The sequence below is a fragment of the Arvicola amphibius genome, chromosome 3, assembly GCF_903992535.2.
Source record: "Arvicola amphibius chromosome 3, mArvAmp1.2, whole genome shotgun sequence".
NCBI lineage: Eukaryota > Metazoa > Chordata > Mammalia > Rodentia > Cricetidae > Arvicola > Arvicola amphibius.
The window spans coordinates 32,081,577-32,108,924 of NC_052049.1; the positions used below are offsets into that span (position 1 = coordinate 32,081,577).

Sequence of the window (27,348 nt, forward strand, 5' to 3'; positions counted from 1 at the left end):
CTGGGAGACTTAATACATATAGTTTGAATGATAGTGTGCTTTAGTCTATAATTAATATCTGGTAATAAACTTTCTAGTTACTTTTTATGATATTTAATATTTTGGGAGACTCCCCTTCCTATGCTCTTATTCTGTTTAGTGTAAGATGTCGTTTGTGTTCTTACACCGGCACCTAGAAGTCAGGGTGGCTTATTTTAGAGTCTTTCTTTGCATATAGTGTAGTCTCTTCTGTCTCCATGGAGTTCTAGGCTCCTTTAACAGCCTGACCTCCATTCCAGCCCTACCTACCAAACACCCCAGCTAGACCAGGGGACCTAGCGCTTGCACGGGTTGCCTCTTGTTGAGGAGTCCTCCCTGTGTGCCCCACTGTGAAGGTCAGCTGCTTAAGCCCTCCTCAGATCTCAGCATAGACGGCTCAGCTTGTGTTCTGTGTACCCAGCACTATTACATTTCTGTAGTTTATTAATAATTTACCAACTGGACTGAGATTTGTGATAGTTGTGGCACTGTCTTTTATTTGGGGTATTGCTTTGGTTTTTTTTTTTTTTTTTTTTTGGTTTGTTGAGACAGGGTTTCCCTGTAGTTTCTAGAGCCTGTCCTGGAACTAGCTCTTGTAGACCAGGCTGGCCTCGAACTTAGAGATCTGCCTGCCTCTGCCTCCCGAGTGTTGGGATTAAAGGCGTGCGCCACCACTGCCCGGCTTTTTGGTTTGTTTTTTAAATCATTATTCTGGAACTCAACATCGTATGGGTAGATGGCACAAGATAGATTCCTGGTGGATTCTTGACTGTCTCCGGTGGCAGAGTCTGAAAGGACACACTACCTGGCTCTCACTCTTCAGTGGACGTACCCTATTTTGAGAAGACGAACAAATATTTTTTACTTTGGAAGTCTATACATTAGTAATTTATAATTGCTAAATATTTCATTTCGATTTTGGAAATGACAGTTCACTGCCACTGCTGGCCTAAATAACTGAGGATTGAGTCCCCAGAGCATCTCTCTCAGTTTTGGAGGTACACGAGGCTGACAATGGTGGGATTACACTCGGTAAATGAAGTTTTTACAGCTTTTCAAATTTTAGCTAAGTAGCTGTGATCATTCCACAGTTGGTCTGTTGTGTGGTCCAGATTAAGTACTGTGGAGGCAGTACATACAGTGTTATGTAGTGTATGCATGAGGATGGTATAGGAGCCACCGGCAAATTATTTAAAACTATGGCTTCTTTTTTTCTACAGTAGTAGAACTTTTCTAGGAAACTTAAAACTTTATTTTTTTTTATTGAGCTATATATTTTTCTCCACTCCCCTCCGTTCCTCTTCCCTCCCCTCTACCCTTTCCCATGGTCTCCATACTTCTAATTTACTCAGGAGATCTTGTCTTTTTCTACTTCCCATGTACATTAGATCCATGTATATTTCTATTAGGGGCCTCTCTGTTGTCTAGGTTCTCTAGAATTGTGACTTGTAGGCTGTTTTTCGTTTTCTTTATGTCTAAAAGTCACTTATGAGTGAGGAGTGAGTACATATTATATTTGTCTTTCTGGGTCTGGGTTACCTTATTCAATATATTGTTTTCTAGATCCATCCATTTGCCTGCAAATTTCAAGATGTTGTTATTTTTTTCTGGTGTGTAGTACTCCATCGTATAAATGTACCACATTTTCCTTATCCATTCTTCACTCAAGGGACATTTAGGTTGTTTCCAGTTTCTAGTTATGACAAACAATGCTGCTATGAACATAGTTGAGCACATGTCCTTGTGGTACAATTGAGCATCCTTTGGGTATATACCTAGAAGTGGTGTTGCTGGGTCTTGAAGTAGGTTGTTTTCTAATTTTCTGAGAAATTACCATACTGAAATCCAAAGTGGCTGGACAAGTCTGCAGTCCCACCCACAATGCAGGAGTGTTCCCTTTACCCCACAACCTCTCCAGCATAAATTGTCATCAGTGTTTTTTGTTTTTGCCATTCTTACAATCTTAGAGTGGAATCTTAGAGTTATTTTGATTTGTACTTCTCTGATGGCTAAGGATTAAAACTTTAATTTTGAATGCAATTATCTCTTCACTAAAAGAAGGCTATGAAATATAAATATGATTGAATCTGGAATTCAGCTTCCCATCCTCCTCTTAAAGCACATATTGTTGCTTAAAGGATTGCTTTATTTGATGTTTTTTATATTTAAGTTTTTTTCTAAAACACATTTCTATATTTTCTGAGTTGTCATAAGACTATGAAAGCTTTGTTTCCTCATCACGTATTTATAAGTATGGTTTGGCAAGTCTGGTGATCCCTATTAATATTTTCTATTAATAGCAATGATATTGACAGTTATAATGTGTACAGCTACATAAAAGTGCTTGGAGTTCCAACCAAATGACATACCTAAAAGTCATAAATGACCTGAATTTTTTTTCCTCCTTGTCTATTTCCCTTACAACTGTTTTGATCCCACTTAAATCTCAATATAAGCTGTAGTCTTGCCTTGTTCAGATTCCTTTTTCTAGCTACAGAAGATGATTGCTGAACAAATAACCTCTAGAAGTCTCTTGACATGAAGTAAACCACAGCAAAACTTGTTCGATTTACTTTAAATAGATAAAATGAATTTACAGCCTCGCCTGCTCTTCTGGCCCCAGACACACTGGGAAATGGGTAGTTAGGTGGAAGGCCTTGGAATCTTCCTCGCAGAGTTCCAAGTCTATTGAAACCAGGATGTTCTAATTAACTGTTCTTTCACTTAATTGAGGCTTATAAGGAACTTAATGGGGTTTGAAGAGCAAAAGCACCTTAATATGCACAATAGGCTATTTGTGTCATTTGTTTTTCTTTTTTATGTGACATCTAATGAGAAAGGCAGCTAACCACATCTGAGTTCTCTATAAGAGATAGAAATAGGCAGATTGCCTAGGCAGAAGCAAATCCCTTTTAAATGCAGGCTAAATGTAGATATGGAAAAAGTAATTGGTAATAGATTACTAAAATTGATAATGGAAGCCCGATCCGTCCTGACATGAGAAACAAAACAGTGGCTGCCTGGAACCATACATGTAATGGCTGAGGATGATTTTGATGCAGAATCTTGTGAATGGGAGGTGAGTTAGATCCTATAGGATAAATATCTGCTGGTTGGAGTAAATGTGTTTCATCTTGAAACCTATAGCAGTATGCACATGTGCGTGTTTCTCTTATAAATGTAGTCCTCCAGCCGTGTGTTCATAAACTAGTCATTTGGAAACAATCTGAGTTGAGCAATTTTAGAAATGGAAAGAAATTTTCATTCCCCTTGGGGGAAAGAGATGGTTTCGGTAGTCACCTTGTGAAATGTCAAACTTCGATCTTAGATAACGGATCCTTCGTTTATGATGACATTTTTCATTTTTAAAATACTGGCATTGTTGGAGTACCCAGCCTCTTACTGTAGCTAAGGTGTGATGCAGCGGGATGCTCCCAGGTTTGTGGGAGTGGCGCCTTTTGATTGCCTTTACTGATGGATGGCTGGGATTAGTCTTTCTGATTTGATGTTTGGAGAACAAGAGTATCCTGAAGATCTGATACTTGGAAAACAAATGAATAGCACTAGATTGATAACCATGAGGCCAGTACCTCCTAAGAGAAAATAAAAAAAAAAAAAACAAAAACAAAAGATAAACATAAAGCAAAGGGGGAAAAACCTTAGGTATAACTCAAGACATCCACATCCGTTCTTCTGGTCCTATAACTTCCCATTTCCACCATTCCTAGGAAGTGCTGCCTTCTCCTCATTTCTCCCCATCCTGTCATGGCATTGTGTTCTCTTTGCCTGGCCCCTTCCGTCCTTGGCATAGACATACAACAATCCTGGCCAGTGAATTATGTACATATGTGCTGGAGAGTGTGTCTCTAGTCCTGTGCCTTCTGCATTCTGTTCCACTTGGCACCACAGTCATGACCATGACCAGCCCCCACTCCCTCAGTCCCTTGGAGGGTGAAGTACAGACCGTTAGTGTTGAGCCATTGCAACCTTGAGGATGCTTCTTCACCACACAAGGGAGCCTACACAAAATTCTCTTATTCATCAAAGGAAGATGTTGAGCTGCAGGTGTGTAGTATCCTGTCTAGCTTATTGATTCTCGACAATCTCTCTGAGTTGAGGGTATTTAAAAAAAATTTTGGAAGTCAAAATCAGGGAAGCCTTGAGAGGACATGCCCAGTGCAAAGTAACTAAAGAAGGAAGGGTCTTCCAGTATGTAATTGATATATAAGTTTCGTTCCATCAGATCCTGCATGTTCATCTCTGCTCCCAAAACCTGGACTCGTTCAGGCAAAAGCAACGTTTTTTAAGCTGACCATAAAGCCACAGCAACTTTCTGTTCTAGTCCTCTTCTGCACTATTGTTTTGTCTCACAAAAGACTGCATTGCCTTCTCGTCTGCATCTAAAGTCTTCTCAGCTTGTCTCTTTGAGCAATTTATAGCTGTGTTGGATAACAGTCTTGGAAAAGCTTTAATCTTGCCAAGACTTCTTCCCGGTGACTGAGTTTGCATATTTCTTGGCCCATTCACAAACATCTCTCCCACACTGGGCAGAAACACACACTGAGTAGGCATGCAGAGATAGACATGCAAGCTGCGGAGTTTCAGATGTCACAGGAAGGTGTGTGTTTCTTCCTACAGATCTTCTCAAAGTGCCACTGCCTAGTGGTTGGAAGTAGGAGCAGTTCAATAACAGTAAATGTTTGTTTCTCAAGAGCCTTGGGTAGAATTGTGTATATATAAATCTATAGCTTTTGAACAGTTAATAAGGAAAAATTAGATACTTAAAATGTTTTGATAATAGGTATGCTCACAAATAATCTTGATCAAGTTGCTTAACTATAGTAACAGTAAAATGAACAAACTGAGGTATGTAGAGAAAGAAAAGCCAGTATAGTCTAATATTCAGTATAGTGTACACATTAAATATATTAATATATATTTGAATGTCTCATGAACATTTTGGGGGGAGGGAGAGCTTATTTCATCCTCCACTTTAGAGTCCAACACTGAAGGACGCCCAAACATGACAGCAAAGCAGGAACCCAGAGGCAGGGACTAATGCTGACACCGTGGAGGAATGCTACTTACTGACTTGTTCCCCATGGCTTGTCATGATCCTTTCGTCCTCCCTCCCTCTGTCCCTCTATCCCCCCTGTCATTTTTTTGTGTGTTTTTTTTTCCCTGTAGCCATGGCTGGCCTCAAACTCACAGAGATCCACCTGCCTCTGCCTCCCAAGTGCTGGGATTAAAAACATGTGCCACCCCTGCCCAGCTGAGGAGCATTTCCTGATTGGTGCCATTAAAAACAAGAAAAGGCATTGACCGGTTTCTCACAGTGTCTTCATAAACTTATGATTATTGACAATAAATATGTCTCCCCCTTTAAAATGCTAGTGATTAGCTTCAGGGTCCTGGGCATGCTGGGATGCATCATTATCACTAAGCTGCTAGACCTTCTACCTTGTTCTGGGGGTGCTGTAGGTGTCTTGAACCCATTATGAAGCCCAGAAAGGGCTGCGGGCTCTTCATTCCTGCCATTGATCATGGCATATGCAGATATTTTCGGGTAATCACTATCACCTGTCAGTATCTTAAGAATCACGTAATTTTCAAAATATGTCGCCTTAAGGAGAAGCTCTTTAAGGAGCCAGAAGTCAGGCTGTGGGTAGAGAGGACCATTTTATAGCAGCTCTTCCTAAACCCTCCATTCCAGGGTAAACCAACCGCATGAAATTATTTCTCTGTAATTTCCCTCATCTCAAAACTAAGGGAAATATTCACTTTCAATTTGGCGTGGTCTTGTCACAGCAAATAAATTGAGGCTGCACACAAATTTGTTTCGTCATCAGCCGAGTCCTGCATCCAGATCGCAGTCACAGCTCGAATGGCTCTCATCCATCAGCGTTCAGCGCGTTTCTGTCGCCGATCTGAGCCGTGGACAGTTGTTTGGATACAGAAGTGGTCTTGACAACTAGGTCGCTCCATCTGGACAAACTGTAACCACGCTTTGTGTCTCTCAGTGGGAAGCATGAAATTACTGGCGTTATGTAAAATGGGCATCACCACCAAAATGAGTTTGTATCTGCACAGTGCCATTTGTGAACTCTGAATTAAAAACTAAAAGGAGTGTAACCGTTTCCAGATATGTGCACTGCTAATTGCTTCCTTAAAGTAGTGTGCCGGTGCTCTGTCATGGTGAGGAAGAGGGCCTGTAACCCAGTATCTCACTTTCTTTAGAAAAAAAATCATACTAGAAATAGGGAAGAAACTATTGATGGAAAAACTCAAAGGAATCATCCATGGACTATTAATACTTTTAATGTTCACAATGAATGATTTTAAAATACATGTCATATACTGATCATGTCTTTCTATTGGGTCCTTTGAGCTACTTACAGAGAATCCACTGTGGATTAGGATTTTGTGTATGTCTGAATCCTTCCTCTTTGCCTCTTACCCACACGCTTCAAGCTAAGATGTTCTACTAATGCAGTTATAAAGAGGAGAGAAAGAGAAGGCATCGTGATGAAGAAGTGGGAAGTAGCAATCTTGATAAATTGGCTGTTGTGATTATAGGTCACTCTAACCCTCCGAATAACAGCTAAGGAATGTGTTGACTGTCTCAGATAAGTCATTCCATGCATTTGATGTCATCATTACAGGAAGTACTGTTATGAGAAGACAGGTGTGTAGAGATTTCTTCCTGAGGAAGCATTTTGTCAGTCTTTATGATGCAAAAGAACCCAGTGCATCGCAGTGGGTTAATTATTTCACTCGTGCAGCTGTTTATATGTTTAATTTTCAAGAGCCCCACAGAAAGCACTGATTTGATCGAAGGAGAGAAATAACAAGAAAAAATACACTTTGTATGGAAAAGACTGGAGTGAGGTTGGGGCAAAGTTAAGGCCAGGTGTTGGGACGCACGCCTGTAATCCCACACTTGGATCAGAAGGCTCAGGAGTTTCGTCTCTCTGAATGTGGCCAACAGCGGGGGCTGACTGAGAAGCAAAGGACAATGGCGCTGGGCTCTGATTCTTCTGCATGGACGGGCTCTGTGGGAGCCTTCTCAGCTTGGTCGATCACCTTCCTGGACCTGGGGGGATTTGGGAGGACCTTGGTCTTAACAGAGTAGGGAACCCCGATGGCTCCTTGGCCTGGAGAGGGAGGGAGGGGGGCTATGGGTGGAGGGGAGGGGAGGGAAGGGGGAGAAGGAGGGGAGGGAAGGGGGAGGAGGAGGGGAGGGAGGGGGGAGGAGGAGGGGAGGAGATGGAAATTTTTAAATATAAAAAAATAAACCATGAAAAAAATAAAATAAAATAAAAAAAAGAAACCAACCGCGGCGACACAGTAAGACCCTTTCTCTCAAGAAGCGTGTTCTCTAATGATCCTGTTAAGAGTTAGCTTTGTACATTTTTTTTTCTGTTCCTAAAACTTAGATTAGTATCACCTTTCTAGTCAGTGGTTAGGTATACATCTTTTAAACTTAAAATGGACACTGTATTTATTATACAATAGTCTTTCAGTCTTGTGAGGGGGAGGTAGAGGAGGTCTTCCAGATATACTCTTTAATGAGCATTTGAAAAAAAAAACATGAAAATTAAGGTGATTTAATAAAACTAGAAATGAGGCAATCAAAAAAGGAAGGTTGATTGCTTATTTCCCATTGTTTAACACATTTAGTGTGTGTGTGTGTGTGTGTGTGTGTGTGTGTGTGTGTGTGTACATACGTACGTACGTACATACGTACACATAAGAGAGTGTGCCAGTGAGCATTCGCCTGTAGAGGTCTAAGCGACAGCTTGGAGGAGTCGATTCTTTTCTTCCCCAACAAGTGTCCTAGGGGTCAGTCTCAGGTCAGACTTGGTAGCAAGCATCTTTTCCCACTGATCTGTCTTGCCGACCCAACAGAAGTTTTTAACATTAGCATACTGTCGTGTAAGTATTTCTTCTTTATTTGTTACTCAGTTGAATTATTTCCAATAATTCCTCTCCATGTCTTGATCCCGGTAAAGTTTTGCGTCCATGCCTTTTTATTTTCGTAGGATTAACCCTTGTCACTAGAACGGTTATTGCCAAGGCCAATTCTTCCCCAGAAGCTTCTCTTGAGCATACTTGATTATCTTGTATTAGTCAGTTTTCTATTGCTGTGGTAGAACACTGTGACCAGGGAGACTGTTTAAACCCTTTGTTTGGGCTTAGTTTTCCAGAGTTTATGTGTGGAATGGAGACAGTAGGGGGTGACAGCTCACACCTCCAGCCACAAGCAAGAGACAGAGAGTGAATTCGAAATCACTTCAAACACTGGAAGTCCAAACAACAAACTTTTCCCAAAAAGGCCATACCTGCTAAGCTTCCCCAAACAGTATCACCAACTGGGGACCAAGTATTCAAATTTCCTAGACTATGGGGGACATCCCCTTCAAACCAACACATATCTCATAACTGCATTGACCAGCTTTTTACATGTATGACTTGGATAACCTATGATTTTCACGAATCATTTGCCTATGCCCGGGGTCATTAAATTGTGACCACTGAGCCTGTTTCTCATCTGACAGAATAAAAATGGATTTTACTTTTCAAAGGAGTTGCAGAAAGATAGGAGAATGAACAAAACAACACAGGGCAGTGGGTAGCAGAGAATGGGCATGCGTGAAAATTCCTAAAATATTTGTTTACTGCCATCACAGAAAAAGTTTTCTGTACCTGCAACTCAGAAGCATAAAGAAAATTTACTTGTTTTGGTCCTTATTTTTGTTATATTTGTTGTATAATTCATATAAAATTCATGATTTTCTTTTATGAAGAACATCGATCATGTGATGATGCTGTTGTTTTTAAAAGTTAATTCCCGTGCAAATAATAAGTTGTTAAAATGTTAGCATGAGCTGGGCAGTGGCGACACACGCCTTTAATCCCAGCACTCAGGAGGCAAAGGCAGAAGGATCTACGTGAGTTCGAGGTCAGCCTGGTCTACAGAGCGAGTTCCAGAGCAGGTTTTAAAGCTACACAGAAAAACCCTGTCTTGAAAAACCAAAAGAGAAATATATTTCCTAAAAAATAAAGATGTGTTCCATGGTGTGACATGTTTTTGAGGAAAGAAGTGGTGAGGTTAAGTTATTATTTCTACCTTTATACCTCTTAGGTCACGGAAACAAAAAACATATATCAAAAGACCCTGCTAGATTTCTTTACTTATTAATCTATGCAAATTATGTGAATTAAGCCATATGCTCATTCAGTCATAAAATTTCATACCTAGAGCCCTGCAAATATGCCAGTCATTTTCTGTATTTTATACTTAGAACCCTGCAAACATGTCATTTTCTGTGTTTGCACTATTAGTGCGTACAATGCACAGCAATTTCATCGAATGTCTCTCTGTGTCTACATACTTCACACGGGCTTGGATTGGGGTCTATATGGGCAAACTCCCAATTGACTCATTAAGTATTATCGCAGCCGCATATATTCATACAGCAAATTTTGGTTATTTTCATCCTCCTTCATTCCCTCCCTCTTCTCCTGGAACCCTTCTCAACAAGCCCTCCTCCTGCACTGATGTCTTTGTGTGTGTGTGGCCCACTGAGTTCAGCTGGAGTTGCTTGCCCCAGCATAGGTGAGAGATTATGCGCCACTGACTCCTTAATTTTTCATTGCCAACCTTCTTTTTTACTTCCCTGCTTGTCAGTTTCCTCACTAATATTAATGTTAAAATGTTTGTTCCACACACTTATCATGAGTACCTAATGATATTGTTCATTGCTATTTAAACTAGTATTCATTACAAAGTGGTGGTTATTGACTATTGGGCTAGTTTCATTCTTATATAAATGACTGACAAATACCTCTATTCAAGTACCAGTACTGCCACAGAGCTGTGATGGACGTCACTTTATTGCTTTATAAAGCATATTCAAATACAGTGAAAATAGTAAATAGCATCTGTAATGTTTATGTATCCCTCCTCCTTCTTTCCCTCCTTGATTTCCCACATAATCCACAGTGACCTTGAACTCACTATGTAGCTAAGGATAACTTTGAACTTACAATCCTGCTGACTTTGCCTCCAGAGTGTTGATTCAGGTATGCACAACCATTTATGAATTTATGCACTACCTGGAGATCATTCCCAAGGTTTCATGTATGCTTAGTGAGCACTCTTCCAGTTGATCTAAATCTCTAGCCATGTTTTGTGGACATTAATTTATCACATATATATATATAAAATCCTGAGAACATTTTCTACCAGTTATGAGTTCAATTTAAGCTTTGTCTATTAATTTCTTTAATTTTGGTTATTTCCATATTTTATCCCTGATTCTTTACTCACAACGTCATAAGAATTATATGAACGCATAAAAATTTGGACACATATATTAAGAATATTATTTTTATTTTCTTTTCAATAAATTAAATAAATTACATAAATTAAAAACCATGCTGTACATAAGTTGGCCTTCATGATGCCTTTATATAACCCGGGGATAGAACACACAGTCAGAGTGCAGTTTTAACATATGCATTTAAAAAAGAAAGAAAAACAAGGGAAAAATAAATCCCACACTGGGTATTGACTGGAATGCCTTTATGTGGTTCATATAGTCGTTATTTAGTGGCATGCTGCTGTGTCAGACTTTGGGCTACCTGTACAAAGAACACGGAGCTGTGCATGTAAAAGCACCTGGACCAGTTTCCAAGCTGCCCATATCCATGGCAGAAGAAGAATCCATTCGCATATTTCTTTTATTTGTTCATATCAGAAACTCCTTTCTTCCCTTACAGTCAGCTCCTTGTCCAGTGAATAGGTGGGGATCCTGGAGCAGTCACATGGGGACACTATTGTGACTCAGGGAACTGGGACTCTTTGGTACCATGGACCACGCAACCCTTGAATTTATGTATACAAATGCATACATAATATATATCTGTCTTATTGTAAAAATAGACAAAAAAGATGACAGTCCAAGTTAGTTTATTCATATACAAGGTCATTTCTAATCTTAAAAGTCAGCAATTAGAGCCGGGCGTTGGTGGCTCATGACTTTAATCCCTGCACCCAGGAGGTAGAGGCAGGCAGATCTCTGTGAGTTCGAGGTCAGCCTGGTCTACAAGAGCTAGTTCCAGGACAGCTAGGGCTGTTACACAGAGAAATACTGTCTCGAAAAACCAAAGCAAACAAAAAAGTCAACAATCTGAATTAGTGGCTATATTTCCAAGTACAATAACCAGTCACATACTAACTACTAAAGAAAATGAAAGCATTCATGTTAATCTTTGCTTCCAGGGAATATGGAGCTATTGATGACGTAGATATTGATCTGCACATTGATGTCAGCTTTCTGGATGTAAGTGTTGATTTCTATACTATGACCCACACATTTAAAGGGATTTATCTTCATTCTCAGCTGTGGGTATTTATTTATTTTTTTTAGCATCATCATGCTTTGCTTTTCTTCAAGTGATTTATGAAGACTGATCAATACAGCTGAGATCATACATTGCTTTTATTGTTTTCCCATATATCCTGAACCATCTGTGTTTTAGTTAGAGAACTTCATTATATAAGGTCTCAATTTTATTTGTCATATGGAAGGGCAAAAAAGAAAGAATACTTTGGTCTCCTTTTTACACAACATTGTTTTTTGAAATACATTTATAGGTCCTTACAATTTATACATTCCATTAGCCTAAGTTTAAAAGTCATGATTTGTTTTTTTTTTATTTTAAGGTTTGAAAGATGTCAAACTCATCTTTTCAATTTTTTTTTTTTTTTGTGTGTGTGCAGGAGGAAATTGCTGTGGCTTGGGAAGTGATCCGAACAGAGCCTATTATCGTCCGCTTGCACTGTTCACTGACACAGTATTTAAATGGCCCAGGTTAGTCTCATTTCTCTATTGTTTTCGAGAGTAGGACCTTAGTCCACGCTCTTCTCTTTATAGTAAAATTCTCTTCAACTTCTTTACTGCTCCTCCATTTAACATAAGAAAGGCCTGGTTTGGTTGATTTTCTCATGATTCTCTCATACACTTGTTAAATTGGGGGCTTATTCAGTTTTTGCTTCCATATCCATCATCATAGTAAATTTCTAAAACAGTTACGACTTTCTTGTTGAAAACTGGGAGGGGGGGGGAGAATTGGATTTAAAAGACTATTATGTATAATTGATGAGTAGAGGCAGAGATATTGTGCCTGAAAGGAGACAACCAATCGTTCCAGGGCAAATAATCAGGTTTTATCTAGACTTATGATTTTAATTATTGCAAACAGGTAAAATCATGAAAAAAATTGTATTAAATTTTATTCAGAAGGCATGTTATACTTTTGACAATAATTACATTATTTATTTATTGTTTCAGAATTTCATACTTGCATGCAATGTATTTTGGTCAAATCTGCTCCCTTCTACTTCCTTCCTTTCCTCCCCTGATGAGGTTTCCCTCTTAATCTCTCCTTCTGCCTCTCCTTTGTTCCTCTCTTTTAAAATCTTCTGAATTCCCTTAATGCTGTTGCTAGTTGCTGGTTGCATGGGCCATCAACTGGAGCTTCAGGAGTCTCTCAAATCCCGGAAGAAAACTCACTTTCTCTCTGGCAGTAGCCATCAACTGCTATGATCCCCTGAGCTAAAAAAGGGGACAGAGTGAGTCTCTCCCATCCATTCTGATTTTGGTTGGCTCAGCTTCGTGCATTTAGTAGCAGCTACTGTGAATTCATGTGTGCAATAGGTCTGCCATGTCCAGAAAACACCATCTTCATCTTGCTGTCTACATCCAGTACCTCTGTCTCTTATGATTTTTCTGCCCACTCTTATGAGATGATCCCTGAGCCTTAGGAGGTGGGAATGTGATTAAATGAGACTTTATTTCTTTAGGGGTGTTTTGTAGGTGTTTTGTGTTTCTTGGAAGATATCCATATTTATAGTAAAAGGAACCTGTAAAAATTTGTGACTAATCCAAGATTTAGATTGACCTACTTAACAGTTCTTTTTTGAAAAGTATTTACTTCTATGTTCTAGAAATGTAAGAACAGCACTAATTTGAAGTATAGTATTTAGTTGGGGCTAATCTTTCTGTGAATAAAAGAAAAGGGACAAGCATTTTACACTTTGAAATTAAAAAGAAAGATAATGTTTATTGTATGTGCTTTAAAGATGAATACATTTGTTATGATAATATGTTACATAGAATTGTTGATCTGTAAGTCCAGTTCCTGATGAAAGATACAAACCCTGTTTTGTTGAAAAGGTTGAACAGTTGTCATTAATAAGCTCTTTTGTTTAAAGCATCTTATTATCCATGTCTCCACACCTATACTTACACGATCAGAGTGTATAGAATGAATTTTCAAGCATTTTTTCACCCCCATTATCCTCTCTCACCTCCCTCACTGTTCTGCTGAAGCCCTTCTTCTGACAACAAACCCTTCCTACTTTGATGTTCCGTGTGTGTGCATCCATGTGTGTCTGTGTATGTGTGTGTGTGTGTGTGTGCATGGGCATGTGTGTATGTGTATGTCTCCCACTGAGATTAATTATGGTTCTTTGGATGAGCATGAGTATAGTGTTATTTACTGGAACTTAGGCAACTTATCAGTGGCTACAACACTGAAGGAAACCTTAACATGCCTCTAGACCAGTGGTTCTCACCTTTCTAATGCTGCCACCTTTAATACAGTTCCTCATGTTGTGGTGACGCCCAACCATAAAATTATTTTCATTCCTACTTTATAACTGGAATTTTGCTACTATTATGGATCATAATGTAAATATATGATATGTAGATTGCTTTGGACGAACTTTGGGGAAGTTATTCGGACCCCAAAAGGGTCTGAAGGGATCATACCCACAGCTCGAGAACACTATTGTAGAGCTTCAGTGATGGGAAGTCCTTCTGAGCAGAGTCTCAGTCTTACAAGGACCCTTTGTAGCTAGCCACACCTTCAGTGAGTCCATGAGACCAGTGGCCAGCCATGTCTTCTCCTAAAGACTCTCTCATGGCTCTCTTCCCCCACTGCGTTCTTTCCATCGCTTTTTGGTCATGTTTCCTGAGCTTTTGGTGTACTGTTATAGGAATTCTGTTTAGGAACGACCATGTCACATGCATTTCTAAAGTTGTGACATTTACTTTTCTTAGAAAAAGATGTTTGTCATAGTTTCTAGTTTTATGTATTAGTGTGACTGTGCCCTCTTTCCCCCTTCTCTTTTGATGAAGCTTAACTCTTTCAGATGAGTTCATCCACAAGTACTGGCTTGCTTAGTTCGACTTTAGAGTTCACGATATTTTTCAGCTCATTATTACTGGTTTTGAGAAGCTATTAAGTTTTTAAAACATTGTTAAAATGTTTTATAAAATGCTTTTAGAGTTAATGAAAATTGCAGATAGGATTGAGGTTCTCTGTGTCCTCCGTGCTGTTTCCTTGACTGTTGTTTATATAATGCATTAAATAGAATTAGGTGCAGTTAATTGCATTCATTTTAACAGTATTGGTTATTTCATCTCTTGAGTTTTGGAATATTTTTAAAGTAACATTTTGTGAGCTGTTTGGTATATTCTAAATTTTTAGGTCATTTAGATTGTATTGCTAGAGACTGAGTCATGTTTATTATCTATAGTTTCTTTAAAATTAAATATTTTAATAAAGTATTGACATTTATCGTCTAGGTTTTTATGCAATGATTAGGTTTTAAAGTTGTGTTTATTACTTTTTAGAATTACCTATAATATATTTTGGATAGACATCATCGTCAAATGTTGCCATTTTCTCTACGTGGTTTACACACTTTCTACCCAGAAGTGTTTGATTCTTCTAGTGTCTTTGGACCTTGCTACACTTTAAAACTGGGCCAATGCCCTTTAGGTTTCTCTCCCTTCTCTTCTTAGTCCCTTTTTATCTGCCTGTGAGAAGATTATACCTTTGAAACCCTAGGGAGATACAATGTGTCTGATTTTCTTAATTTTTAAAGATTTATTCTTATTTTATGAGTGTTTTGCCTGCATACATGTCTGAGCACAGTGTGTGTATGTGTCTGGTGCATTAAGAGGCCAGAAGAGAGCACTGGATCTCCTGCAGCTGGAGCTACAGATGTTTATGAGCCACTGTGTGGGTGCGAGGAACTGAACCCGAGTCCCTTGTTGGAGCAGTAAGCACATTCAGCTCTTGAGCCATCTCTCTAGCTACTCGCTTTCTTTTCCTGTGAAAAAAAACCTGCATTGAATTTTCAGAATTTCTCATTTAATACAGTGACGTCTTGTTTGGACACAGGAGACTGGACTGATGTCTTATGGAAGGATTAGACCATATTTAGGATAGAACTGATGGGTGTCTGGGGAATTCAGTGCTCCCGGCCCTGAGCAGGACAGCGTGGGCTGCGGACTGTGGAGCCTGTGTGAAAAGGGACAAGCATCTGAGTGTGGCCTTTAGAAGGGCAGGACTTGCTCTAGCCATCCCAGCCCTTGGTGCCCGTGTGGTGTCACTGTGATTTGTGCACTGACTTTCCTCCCCTGTCATGTCAGCACTGCTCCTCAATTGTCCCTGTCCTTTCTGTACTATCACATCTGCCCTCCAGAGGATTCTCACCAAGAAACATTTTTTTTTCAATTTGGAAAATTAAATAAAACTCTTGACCTCAAATTCCCTTTCAGCTGGCCCTGAAGTACTGTTTTCTTTCCGGTCAGATTTTATTACTAGAGGTTTGCTTTGCTCCCTTCGGTTCTTTTCCTTCCTATCTTAAAATCCACTCAGATCAGATTATGGGGCCATCACTGCACGGACAAATCAATCATGGCTGTAACATGGCTAAATAGTTCCGTGACCAGTTCTGAGTACTCATCTTAACTCATCTTCTTTGTTAATCTGTTGTTTCCCTCCCTTCCTTGAGAGCCTTTAATGAAGGTACATTCTGGAGTCTCCACCCTCTTGGCTGTCCCTCACCAGGCTTCCTTGCTGGATGCCTGACACCAGGCATGTACATCCTCGTTCCCAGCATTCTCTCCTCCCTGAGTAGTTTTGGTGTTATGATTTTACATATGTGGATATGACGGCTATTTCAGACTTACAGCTTTAACGCGTACCTCTGCTTAAATGCCTTTTATTTTTTATTGCCGTTTTCACTCTTCTACCTGAATGTCAAATAAACATTTCAAATTTAAAACCCTTAAAATTAAATAGTCAATTCCTCATCTCCAAATAACTATTTATGGTAAGTCACTAATTTCAAAAATTATGTAGATATATATGCACACATGTATGCATGTATGTATGTTATGTATGCATACATGCATATATGTATGTGACTATGTATGTATATGCACATGCATCTCATGAAATATGCCCCACATCAAGAGGATGTAGAGTGAAAATTAAGTCTGTGCTTTATCTTCATCTCCCACTGATTAAGAAGTTGTGTCATATACCTAGCATGTTTTATTTATAATTTCAAAACGTTGTCTAAACTGTCCTAAGTATGGTTGCTGGAACAATTGCTTATTTTGAGATTACTTGTCATATTTCTATATGCTATCTACTAACATATGCAGATATTTACATTAATACACAACCTGCTGTGATCTTATATCTAACCCTTGTGTAATTTAAATGCTGCTGCCAGGAAGAGTGTGCATACTTTGGATGTGTGTGGGTGCACACGCCCACACACACAATTAATAACTCAGTCATCATTTGGGACTGAGTTTCAAGTCAATATTGAACTCTCTTTCCCCTCTTTCCAGTGCCCACGGTTGATGTCTTTCAGATTTCAACAAAAGAGCGATTTGGATTGGGACATCAGCTGAAGAAGTAAGTTTACTGAAAAGTAAAAAAATGAATTTCTTTTCTGATGTGGGAGGGTCTTCTGTTTTAATAAAGAAACTGCCTTGGCCAGCCCTTAGGTGGGTGGAGTAGACAGAACAGGAAAAAGGAAGTGAGGTAGATGGCTCAGTCAGATGCCACGCCTCTCCTAAGTTAGCCAGACCACCGTGCCTCTCCTCAGGGAGACAGATGCGATGAAGCTCCAGCCCAAGATGGACATACGCTAGAATCTTTCCGGTAAGACACCACTCCGTGGTGCTACACAGATTATTAGAAATGGGTTAAAGAAAGATGTGAGTAAGAGGCTGAAAATAATGGGCCAGGCAGTATTTAAAAGAATACAATTTGTGTGTTGTTATTTCAGGTTTTAAGCTAACCGTGCAGGAGCCAGGCGGCCAGGAGCTGGGCTGCGGGAAGCGGCCCAACAGCTCCTCACTACACTTTTCAAGGGAATTGAATTTTCATTTTGCTCTTTTGCTCAGGTTTTATTCTCCCACATCTTTTTCAAGTGCATCCCTGGGGATAGGACATCATCTTGGTGTGAAGATCTGGATCTGTGTTTTAGCCCACAGAGCTCCTTTCTAGATTCCCGGGTATTTCTCTCTTCCTGTCCAAATCCACTCACCCTTCCACACCCCACACTATACCCTTCTTGCTTCTGTGAACCTTGTCTTTCTCTTTAATGTGCCCAGCAGAAAGCAAAGGCAGGAGATGAATCAGTGATTACCGAGCTTTCTCCTGCAGGACTCATTTTGAGCTGGTTTGTTGAAGTTTGTTTTTCTGCCCTGCTGAGCCACTGCCTTTTACAGCTGCCCCTTCCCAGTATTCAGCTGGCGGCTTTCACTGCTTATTCGTGTGGCCTGGAGATGGTAGCTGGTTATCCCACTGTCTGTGAGCCAGTCCTATTTTCCATGCTTTTGCCTTTGAAGCATTCCTTCGTAAGTTTTTGTTCTCTCTTTATTTCTTGGTCCTTTATTAATAGTATCTCAGTTTATCTTCATAAATGGACATGGTCCCCCCAAACATAGTGTGCTTAGAATTCATTTCACTAAGCAGATACACTCTTTACTATGTCATTATTAGCATTTATGATTTATCATTTATATAGTCACTAAGATGCTGGCATACTTTGGTATTGACAGACGTGAAGCAGACCTAAATAATGGTAGGTTTGAAAGTGCTGAGAAAAGATAAACCAAGCTTTTGTTTATTGTACTCATAGAATCTCATGGGGGCTTATTGATATTGATATTCACTTTTGTTTTCTGATTTTTAAGTCTGTTTTACCTAAAACCCTGGGTTTAAAAAAAAGTGGGAAAGGAATCATCCTTGATAGAGCTGAATACAAGGACAGTACACGTTATGTCTTTGAGTAGAAAAGAGCAGTAGGAAATCAGAGGTTGGAGTTGTCTTTTCAGCTTCTCTGAAGTCAGTTGCAAGCTGTTATATGTGTTGGGGCAGGGAGGCTGTGCGCATCGCGAGTACTTGTGGTTTGCCTGGAGGAAATAACTATGCTGTCCATAAGATCTTCTTTGCTGATCTTTCTTGCATAGGGAACGCAGTTTTATCTTCAGACAGAATCTAGATGAGCCTCTGTCTTCCAAAAAAGGATATAAGACTACCCCAGATGAATAGGCGACACCTTTTCTTATCTATTGATTTTTAACTCTAAATCATGTCAAAAGAAAATGTATTTATTATGTAAACCTACAACATGATGTTTCAAACACACACACACACACACACACACACACACACACACACACATTGTGGGATGGTTCACTTTACAAATTAAAACTTTTGTTCACAATACCAAAATACAAATTGGCGTTTTCTGGTAAACCTCATTGTTTTCTTTAAAAAAATATCTATCTCTTTAGCAGTGCATAAAAATTATACACAGCATTTTGACAGCATGTGGTGATTCTGCACAAGTTCAACATATTTATTTCTTCGGCATCACGTCTCTGTGATGAAAATATTCACCATCAGCTTTGAGAAATTCACAGACAGAAAAAGTCCTTACCTATGATCGCAGTGCTAAGCAGAGGCACACAGAACTTCCAATTCCTATCTTTTTATAAGTGATCACAAATTGCTCTAACTCTGGACTACACACCTCTATCTTATTCCACCATCTGACTACCATGCTTACCCGTAATATCAGTGTATTTAGTTTGTGCACAGGAATGAGATCAATATTTTTAGATCCCACATATAAATGAGAGGATGTGGGACTTTTTTTTCCCCCTGCTTGGCTTCTGTCACTTAATATGACCCTCAGATCCATCCCTGATTTTGCAAATGACAGGATTCAATTTTTTTTATGGAATCGTATTTAATTTTCTTTGCCCATGCTTCATTGTTTTGTTTCTTTCAGCTAGAGCCTGGCTATGTAGCCCAGGCTGGCTTCTCCAGCATCAGTTAGCTTCCCAAGGGCTGGAGTTGCAGGTCTGCCCCACCACTCCCAGCCGACATAGTCGTCTCTGATGGGTCCTTAGTTGATTTCTAGCTCGTGTCTAATTTGAATAGTGCTGCAGCAGACATGTGTGTGCAGAAATCTCTTCTCTACAGATTTCGTTTGTTTGAATAAATGCTAATAGGTGCGCTTGCTAGATAACCTGCTCGTTCTGTTTTAATAGTTTGAGGATGTTATAGTTCATCTGCCTGTCTTTCCATCCATCCAATCTATCCATCTATCAACCAGTTTGTCATATTTTTTTCTTAAATTTTTCTGTGTGTGTGTGTGTGTGTGTGTGTGAGAGAGAGAGAGAGAGAGAGAGAGAGAGAGAGAGACAGAGAGAGAGAAAGAGAGAGAGAGCATTTTTGTGGAGTTGGTTTTCTTCTTCCAATTTCATGTGTGTCAGACTTCACAGCAAGCATTTTTACCCGCTGAACCATTTCACTGATTCCCAAAATGGCTGTCTTAGTTTAACCAGCATTATGGGCTCCCTTCTGTGTTCCTTCCAATCCTTCCTTGTTGTTTTCTATTCTCTGATAAGGACCAGAAAGCTGACTGAAAATATTGACATATACCCCAGTTCACTATGGTTGGAATATAACTAATAAGTGCTGTACTTGTCAGAATTTCAGCTTTTAGAATTTGTGAGACTTTTTGAAGGACTATTTATTCTTCCAGATCCATAAACTTGATTTAGTAAGAACCTGTCAGATCCTGCGCGCTAATGCAGTGGTTTAGTTCCTTGATCAGGATGCAGCCCACGCCTCTCCCTTTCAGTTTAATGAATTTTCATTTTCATCATATGTCATCCTTTATTGAGTAATGTTCTAAGAGAAAATACTTTAAAATTTCTTGTGTCAGCTTCCTTTTCCCTGGTGCCGGAAGCCTTATGTGATGTCTGGGCTTGTCCATACCTTAGACCTCTAGGATTGTCCCAGTTTTTAGGACACCACACCAAGGTAACTTTGCTCAGATATGAATTATGGGTGATTGCATTTGAAGTGGGGGGAACTGCTCTTTTAGGCGCTCAGTGTTGAGTCTAGATCTGCACACAAATGCAGCATCAGATAATCAATCCTTAACATTTAGGATTCTGTGTCTCTAAAGATAAATGGAATTTACAAGGAATATTTAGCACATTAGACCATGCAATGTTCTCTTTCAAAGACTCCCATTGGGGCATCTGTAAATTTTTGTTTTAGACTTGGGAGCTTTTCCAAAACAATTACTTTTGGGGAGGGGGAGGGGTTGAGACAGGGTTTCTCTGTAGCTTTATAGCCTGTCCTGGAGCTAGCTCTTGTAGACCAGGCTGGCCCCGAACTCACAGAGATCCGCCTGCCTCTGCCTCCCGAGTGCTGGAATTAAAGGCGTGCACCTCCATCACCCGGCTCCACCACAACTACTTTTATTTCTTTCAGTTAGTCTCTGTTTCTTACATGAATCCATGGCTTACCCATCGTGGAGAGGAGCATGGCGGCACCTTTATGTTACGTTACTTTGGCACTGCTTTCTCTCTCTTTTTGTAGCTTTCTTTTTACTTACTGTTTGTGTGCTTCACATCACTCATCTCGATCCCACTCATTTCCCATCCCTATGTATGCACCCTCTGCCCTTGCAGCACTCCACCCTCAATAAGATTTAAGAGAAAAAAGAAAAAAAAAAGAGGGGAAAAAAATCTCGCCTTGGAAGCTGTAGTGTGACATAGTGAATCGTGCAGTAAACCCTTTATCCATCTATCTTGACTTGCAAGAGTTCATTACAGCGAGTCGTTGGTCTGGTTCGAGGCCTCTAGTTTCCACTACGCTATCGATGCTGGACCCTAACTGGGACCCCTCTTGATTATCCTGCTGTTGCCCTGTGTGGTAGAGATCCTGCAGCTTTGGCTCTGCAAGCAGATCACAGATGGGATGGATAATTGAGGTGGGCCAACCTGTAATACTCGTTCTGGGCCTGGATAGTTGCAGAATTGGTCAGCTTGCCAGCTCTCTCTTGTCCTCACTATCACGGTAAGCTCTCCAGCATTGCCCTGGGAGTTCACCCCCTTGAGGCTGTGAGCAAGGGGTGGGGCCAAGTCTCCTGCTTCCAGGTCCTCAGGGTTGATCTCCCACACCTGTACCTTCAGGGCTGGCTCTACTGTGTTGCCCAGGTGAGGCATAGGGGCCCACTTTCCCATTAGCTGATGAGGGGCAGGGCTAGCTCTCCTGCTCAGTGCCCTGCTTCCCACCTGCCTCAGGCATATATGGGTGTGTGTATGGAGGGGGGTGAGGGAACAACATGTCTTTCCCTCCCCTGCTGCCACATGACAGATGAGTAAAGGGGACAGCGCTTCCATGCTCACCATATTGGTGCTGGTTTGCCTTGCCTCTGCCAATGGGGTTGGCTCTATTGTGCTGCCCAGGCGAGGTTCTGAGTGTTGCAGCCTCTCCTTCCTGCCTGAGCCTTGATAGGGATAGGCATCTCTCCCCTGCCCATGCCACCATGTGACAGATGAGTAATGGGGACAGCTTTCCCAGACTCACAGCTTCGGGGCTGTCTCACTCCACCTCCACCACCCTATCGTGACACTGCTTTTAAAGCAACATTTGTGTGTGTGTAGGGGGGAGGATGGGGTTGATCGAAACAAGACAAGTATTTTTTTCTAAAAGCATGTCCTAGAATAAACAACTTTCTGCCTGTAGTAGCCTATGAGTATATCATATGAGTTTGGACAAAGAAACAGCATCTATAGTCATAAGCCTTACAAGTTAAGGAAAGCTGTGTGCCGGGGTTTGCGCTTAGGTGACTGGTATAGAATTCTAGTCATAGGTCCAGCCTGGTGATTAATGTTTTCAAAATCATTACTTGCTTTTATGAATGAATTTTAGTTATGTAGGGAATTTGTTAATAAGGACCAGCTTATTTTCACGTTTTTGATGAATTTCTGTCAAGTACACAATTAAATTTCTTTGTTTGTAAGTGTTTTTGACTGTGATTCTTTAGGTGCCATCTAGCCTAAATAGCATAATTAAAATTTCTCATCTCATATTTATGATAATTCATAAGAAAAAACTCAAATGCGAAGAGTATATCTTCCTTGAAGCTTACAAAAGGATGCTACTTTGGAATCTAGGCTACTTAATGCTTAGAGCAATCTTTACTACATAAATAACTACATTCAGTGTGCTCTGTGATCCATTCCTGGTGCTTTAGGGTACTAGAACCAAGTGCTTAGTGTGTTTTCCTGCCATTCCAAATACTGACAGACGAGTGACATGTTCAGCCACTTAGTCTTCATCTTCACGGTAACTCTGTGATGCACACGAACTTTTCATATTTCCTCGGTGATGAACATGAAGTCCAAAGCACATAACAGATTCCTTACCATCAGCCAACCAGAAAATGCTAGAGTCTGAATCTGTTTCTAGTTCAAGCCTTTTGATCCATGTGCTGCTCTATCTGTCACATAAACATGTGTAACCTTTTGTCATGTATGTATTGGGGAACGTGTTTGGCATCCAGTGACTGTTGTGTGAATGTCAAGTGAACAGAAAAGCTGAAGATGGAATATTTAAATAAGTTTTTGTGGCTGATCTGACGCAGAGTGGTAATCAAAATGATGGGGTATCTGCCATGTATGACTTCATGCCTACTTGATCAAAGTTAAGTTCTGTCCATAAGAAACATAGTAAGAAAATAGTGTGAGTCTTCTTTGACCCCAAATACATGTAACTATTACTACTCTTCGGTGTTGTTATTCTGAAATCCAAAGAAGGGATGTTGCCTTTATTTACTTGTTTGTCCAGATGTTATGCATGCTTTTGTTTAGATGACCCTGAACCCTTGATCAGAAAGTGGCTGCCACACCAATTGCCTATTATTTCCTTCACTTAACGAATACTTAAATATTCTAGTGGCTCTGTGTTATGAGAAAGTGATCATTATAGCACATGTGATCATAGTACAATATGATCACACGCACACACATACAAATATATGCATATCCATGATCATTATATACACATACATATACATATGTGTATACATATATTTGTACACACTTTGGATCAGCAGTGACATTAACTGTCTTACAAGAAGCAGTTGAATATTTTTTGCAACCAAGGATAATCAGGAGTTGTTTAAGAGCTACTGATGTTAGGTGGTAAAGCCACACTTCAGATAACACTGTAACCTGAAAGTGACCTGTTACGTCTTTTGGTTCCAATTATCTTCTCCAGCACACTCTTGGTAGCCTTCATAAGTGGCAGGTCACAGGAATAGGAACCTTTTTCATCATAGGAGAAAAAGAATCTAAATCCAACATGGTTTCAATGAGTTTTTTTTTTTGTTTTTATTAGTGACAAGGAGAAATAATATTCATGTGATCCAGTACCCTCACATCTTACTGAAATATCAAGTAAATAAAGTCTTACAACATGAAATAAAAATGAAATAAAGCAATCCCCTGTTCTTAAGATCCAAGAAAAATTCCCTGTGAATTTGGAATCACAGCATCTGTCCATGCAGAGTTTATACTCCTTTTTCCTCACAACGTTTTCTACCTTAGTGACCCCAAATGATTTGGACATGACTCTTCTGAACACATCAAAGGTAGCAGAAGAGAACCCAACAGAGTTCTCAAGGGGTGAACTAAGTTAGTGGAGCCCCGAAGGATATTGAAGAGTTTGCTCCTCTAGATAAGAGTCACACCTTCTCCCGTGGGCATATGCCTTATTTTAATGTGTGGGATAATAACTAATTTCTGGAACTAAGATGAACATTTTTATTTACAAAGCTGCATTTTATTCCCTGGCATAGTATAGCTGATAAACAAAATATTGGTATCAGTTTTCCCTCCCAGAAGCAGTTTGCAGAAGTAGCAAAAGAGCAGGACAACCAGGCAAACTTGAAGGGATTTTTTTTGAAAGAAAGTTAAAATGTCAGATGTATTTTACATATAATATGTAATTGTAAAATTTCACATCTACTGAGGTACCAGCACTAAGGGATCCTTCTGCCCTGTGGCTTGCAAGGCAGGATGCATAACCATAGCCTAAGGACTTTTGCAGATAGCATGCTGTTATAGTCCATAGTTGGCTCTCCAGAATTCTTTTCCATGAAGCACCAAAGGAAGCAGATATTGTGGAAAATTCGGAGACTAGGAGTTACCAAATTCCAATCTTATGATAATAACTCAGAAAGTTTAGGGATATAGACTTTTTAAAAACAAACTAGCATATATAGAGGTGAAGAAGACCATACACTTTTACATCAATTATTTCTACATACAGTTTTGCAATTTGGTTTTTTATTTCATGAAGAAAAAACATAGATGGAACAACCAAGTGAAAAATTAGCTTCACTTAAAAATTCATGTAAAAGTTACTGATTCTGAAGGTTGCTCCCAGGATTCTCTTTAAATCTATTATTTCATAAACTCTCTGATAATTTGGGTTATTAGAATATGTCACTCTTTTATTTTAATTTATTAATAAATAAGTTTCTTGATCACTTGTTATGATGTAACTTGTCATAAAAAGCCATGGTAATTTCTTACATTCTGGCTCCTTTAATATGAAAATTCTTACACAACCCGAACTTAACATTTTACTAATGGTTGTGTTATTTTCCTTTGGTAATGTGTTCTTATGGCAATAAATACCTAAGCATTGGTGAGCACAGTATTGACAGGGTAGTAATCCCAGTACTAGGAAGACAGAGGTTGCCTGGTCTCTGTGGGCTTGAGGCCAGCTTGGTCTTTTTAGCAAGTTCTAGGTCAGGGCTGTATAGTGAGGACCTCAGTTTCAAAGCAAACAACGAGAACAGCACCCCGAGTTCCCCAAGCTGGCAAATACGTAAACCCCAGAGGTATTGGTGTATATGTGGCGTTGGGACTGTGCTAACAGAGCCCCCTCTGCTTTGACAGGATCATGCAGACCTTTGTTACTCAGCAGTGGAAACAGAGCAAGGAAAAGTCCAGTTGCCTGCATGGTAAGAAGCTGTCGGAGAAGAAGGTGAAATCACCCCTGCATTTGTTTTCTACCTTGCGCAGGTTGGTAACAGGCATCTTCTTCCTTGTCTGACAGTTCATACTGTCAGACCCAGTGCGAAGGATTCTCTCTCGCCTTCATGTCTGTTTTCTTTATGACTTCTCAAAAACATAGGCATGTTTATTTATTTTTTTAATCAGTATGGGTAAAGTTTACTAAAGTTAGATTTTGTTTTCGCATGACAAAAAGAGTCCTCCAAATTTCAGTTCTTCATGGAGTTCTGGGATAGGTCAGAGGGAGGAACCATGCTGGAATCTTCTTGTGTTTATGAGATGTGGCTTAATTCCAGTGACGCATTCTGCACCTGTCTTTGGTTTGCCTCCTAACGGGGGTTGTTGATGAGGTGGCAGTGTATGTACCCTGGTTGAACTGGGGCACTGACGTTAGGTCCAGTTTCGTCCCATGTTAATTGTTGCTCATCTCCAAGGTCGCCCAGCTATCCTCCCCCTGGTTGTGGCAAAAGCAAATCCAAACTGAAATCTGAACAAGATGGCATCTCCAAAACGCACAAGCTGTTGCGGAGGACTTGTTCCAGCACCGTCAAAACTGATGACGTGTGCGCCAAGTCACACAGGACCTTCGGGCGCTCGCTGTCCAGCGACCCCAGGGCCGAGCAGGCGATGTCCACCCTCAAATCGCACAAACTCTTGGGCCGGCCCTGCCCCACAGCGGGCAAGCAGGAGGACTGCCTCACGCTCAAGTCGCATAAGTTATTGACTCGCTCTTGTTCTGGAGACCCGCGATGTGAGCACAGCAGCAACTTGAAGCCCCACAAACTGCTAAGCAGGTCTTACTCCAGCAATCTCAGAATGGAAGAGTTATATGGGCTGAAAAACCACAAATTGCTCAGCAAGTCTTACTCCGGCGCCCCCAAGTCATCGAAAACCGAGCATTTCAAGGAACCCAACGCAGAGGGCAGGAGGCTCTCACTTACCTCAGGGCTTATCGGTATTTTAACACCATCATCGTCTTCTTCCCAGCCTCCCGTGCGTAAACACTTCTTTCATCTTGCGTTCCTAAATGTAGCTAAAGGGCAGGATATTTATATGCATTTTTATGAGACCTGGGAGAGGAAAACACAAGATCCATTTTATTTGTTTTGTTTTTAAATTTGCTGGGTTTTTTTTTTTTGGGGGGGGGGGGCGGATTTTTTGTGTACTGTATATTTACAGCTGGCACAGAACAGTTAGCATTGGTTCTGGGGAAAAATGTAATCACTGATTTGCTGTCCGGTTTGTGTTAAAACCGCTGAATTCTATTAAGAATGGAAGGAATTCAGTTAGATTTACAAAGTTTTTTGATCTGTATTAGGTAGGTTATTTATCGTTTCTTCCACCACATGAGTAGTGAAGGACCACACTTGTCTTATAGTTAAGAATAATATTTTAGTTATATATTAGAGAATATTGTCTATAAACATTTGGTTGGTGCTAGTGTTCAAGAGTTTCTCATGAAGATTTTCTCAATGTCCATTTTATGCTGAGGCAGTTCTTTTTTGGGGGGGCAGTGGGAGGATGTAGGTCCAGTTGATGTCTCTACAGTTGATATTGACTGTGGATCAACCCTACACAAACTTTGCCTCTCTAGTGATTGGCACAGCCAGCTTCAGACAGACTTAACTTACACATGTAGTTACATATTCAAAAATGGTTGAAAGGTTTTGTTTGCCGTTTTAAATATGTGCATGTTGTGAGTGTCAATTTAATGATTCATATGCTAACCCAGCCATATGTTAGTTGACAAAACAAGAGGCTGATTTTAGTCATCCTTACGTAGATTTCTCCCTACAATTGATTACAAATACTACTGTAAAATTATACGTGCTTGAGGAAAGCTTGACAGTCTTTATAATTTTAATGAATACCCTAGACACTCATTTAAAGGTATGCCTTAATGACATGGAAAAAGTTATGCCTATCAGTTCCATAAAGGAATGTTTCCCATGATAGTTTTACCTCAGAAGGATAATTTCAGATAATTTGTGAAAGAAAACCGACTTTTCTTCCATGTACTTAGCCTGCTAATCGATTTAGTACT

General features: G+C 40.0%; 1 protein-coding gene across 2 annotated transcripts in view; it reads left to right on the forward strand.

Annotated features, from left to right (window-relative positions):
* Parp8 (poly(ADP-ribose) polymerase family member 8) overlaps positions 1–27,348 on the forward strand; it is a 174,632-nt gene that overhangs the window by 102,827 nt on the left and 44,457 nt on the right. For both annotated transcript variants that reach the window (XM_038322765.1, XM_038322764.1), the window contains exons 9-13: positions 11,306–11,366; positions 11,807–11,897; positions 16,746–16,812; positions 25,188–25,313; positions 25,739–26,297. In XM_038322765.1, the coding sequence (XP_038178693.1) occupies positions 11,306–11,366; positions 11,807–11,897; positions 16,746–16,812; positions 25,188–25,313; positions 25,739–26,297 (904 nt within the window). The remainder of the gene's footprint in view (positions 1–11,305; positions 11,367–11,806; positions 11,898–16,745; positions 16,813–25,187; positions 25,314–25,738; positions 26,298–27,348) is intronic.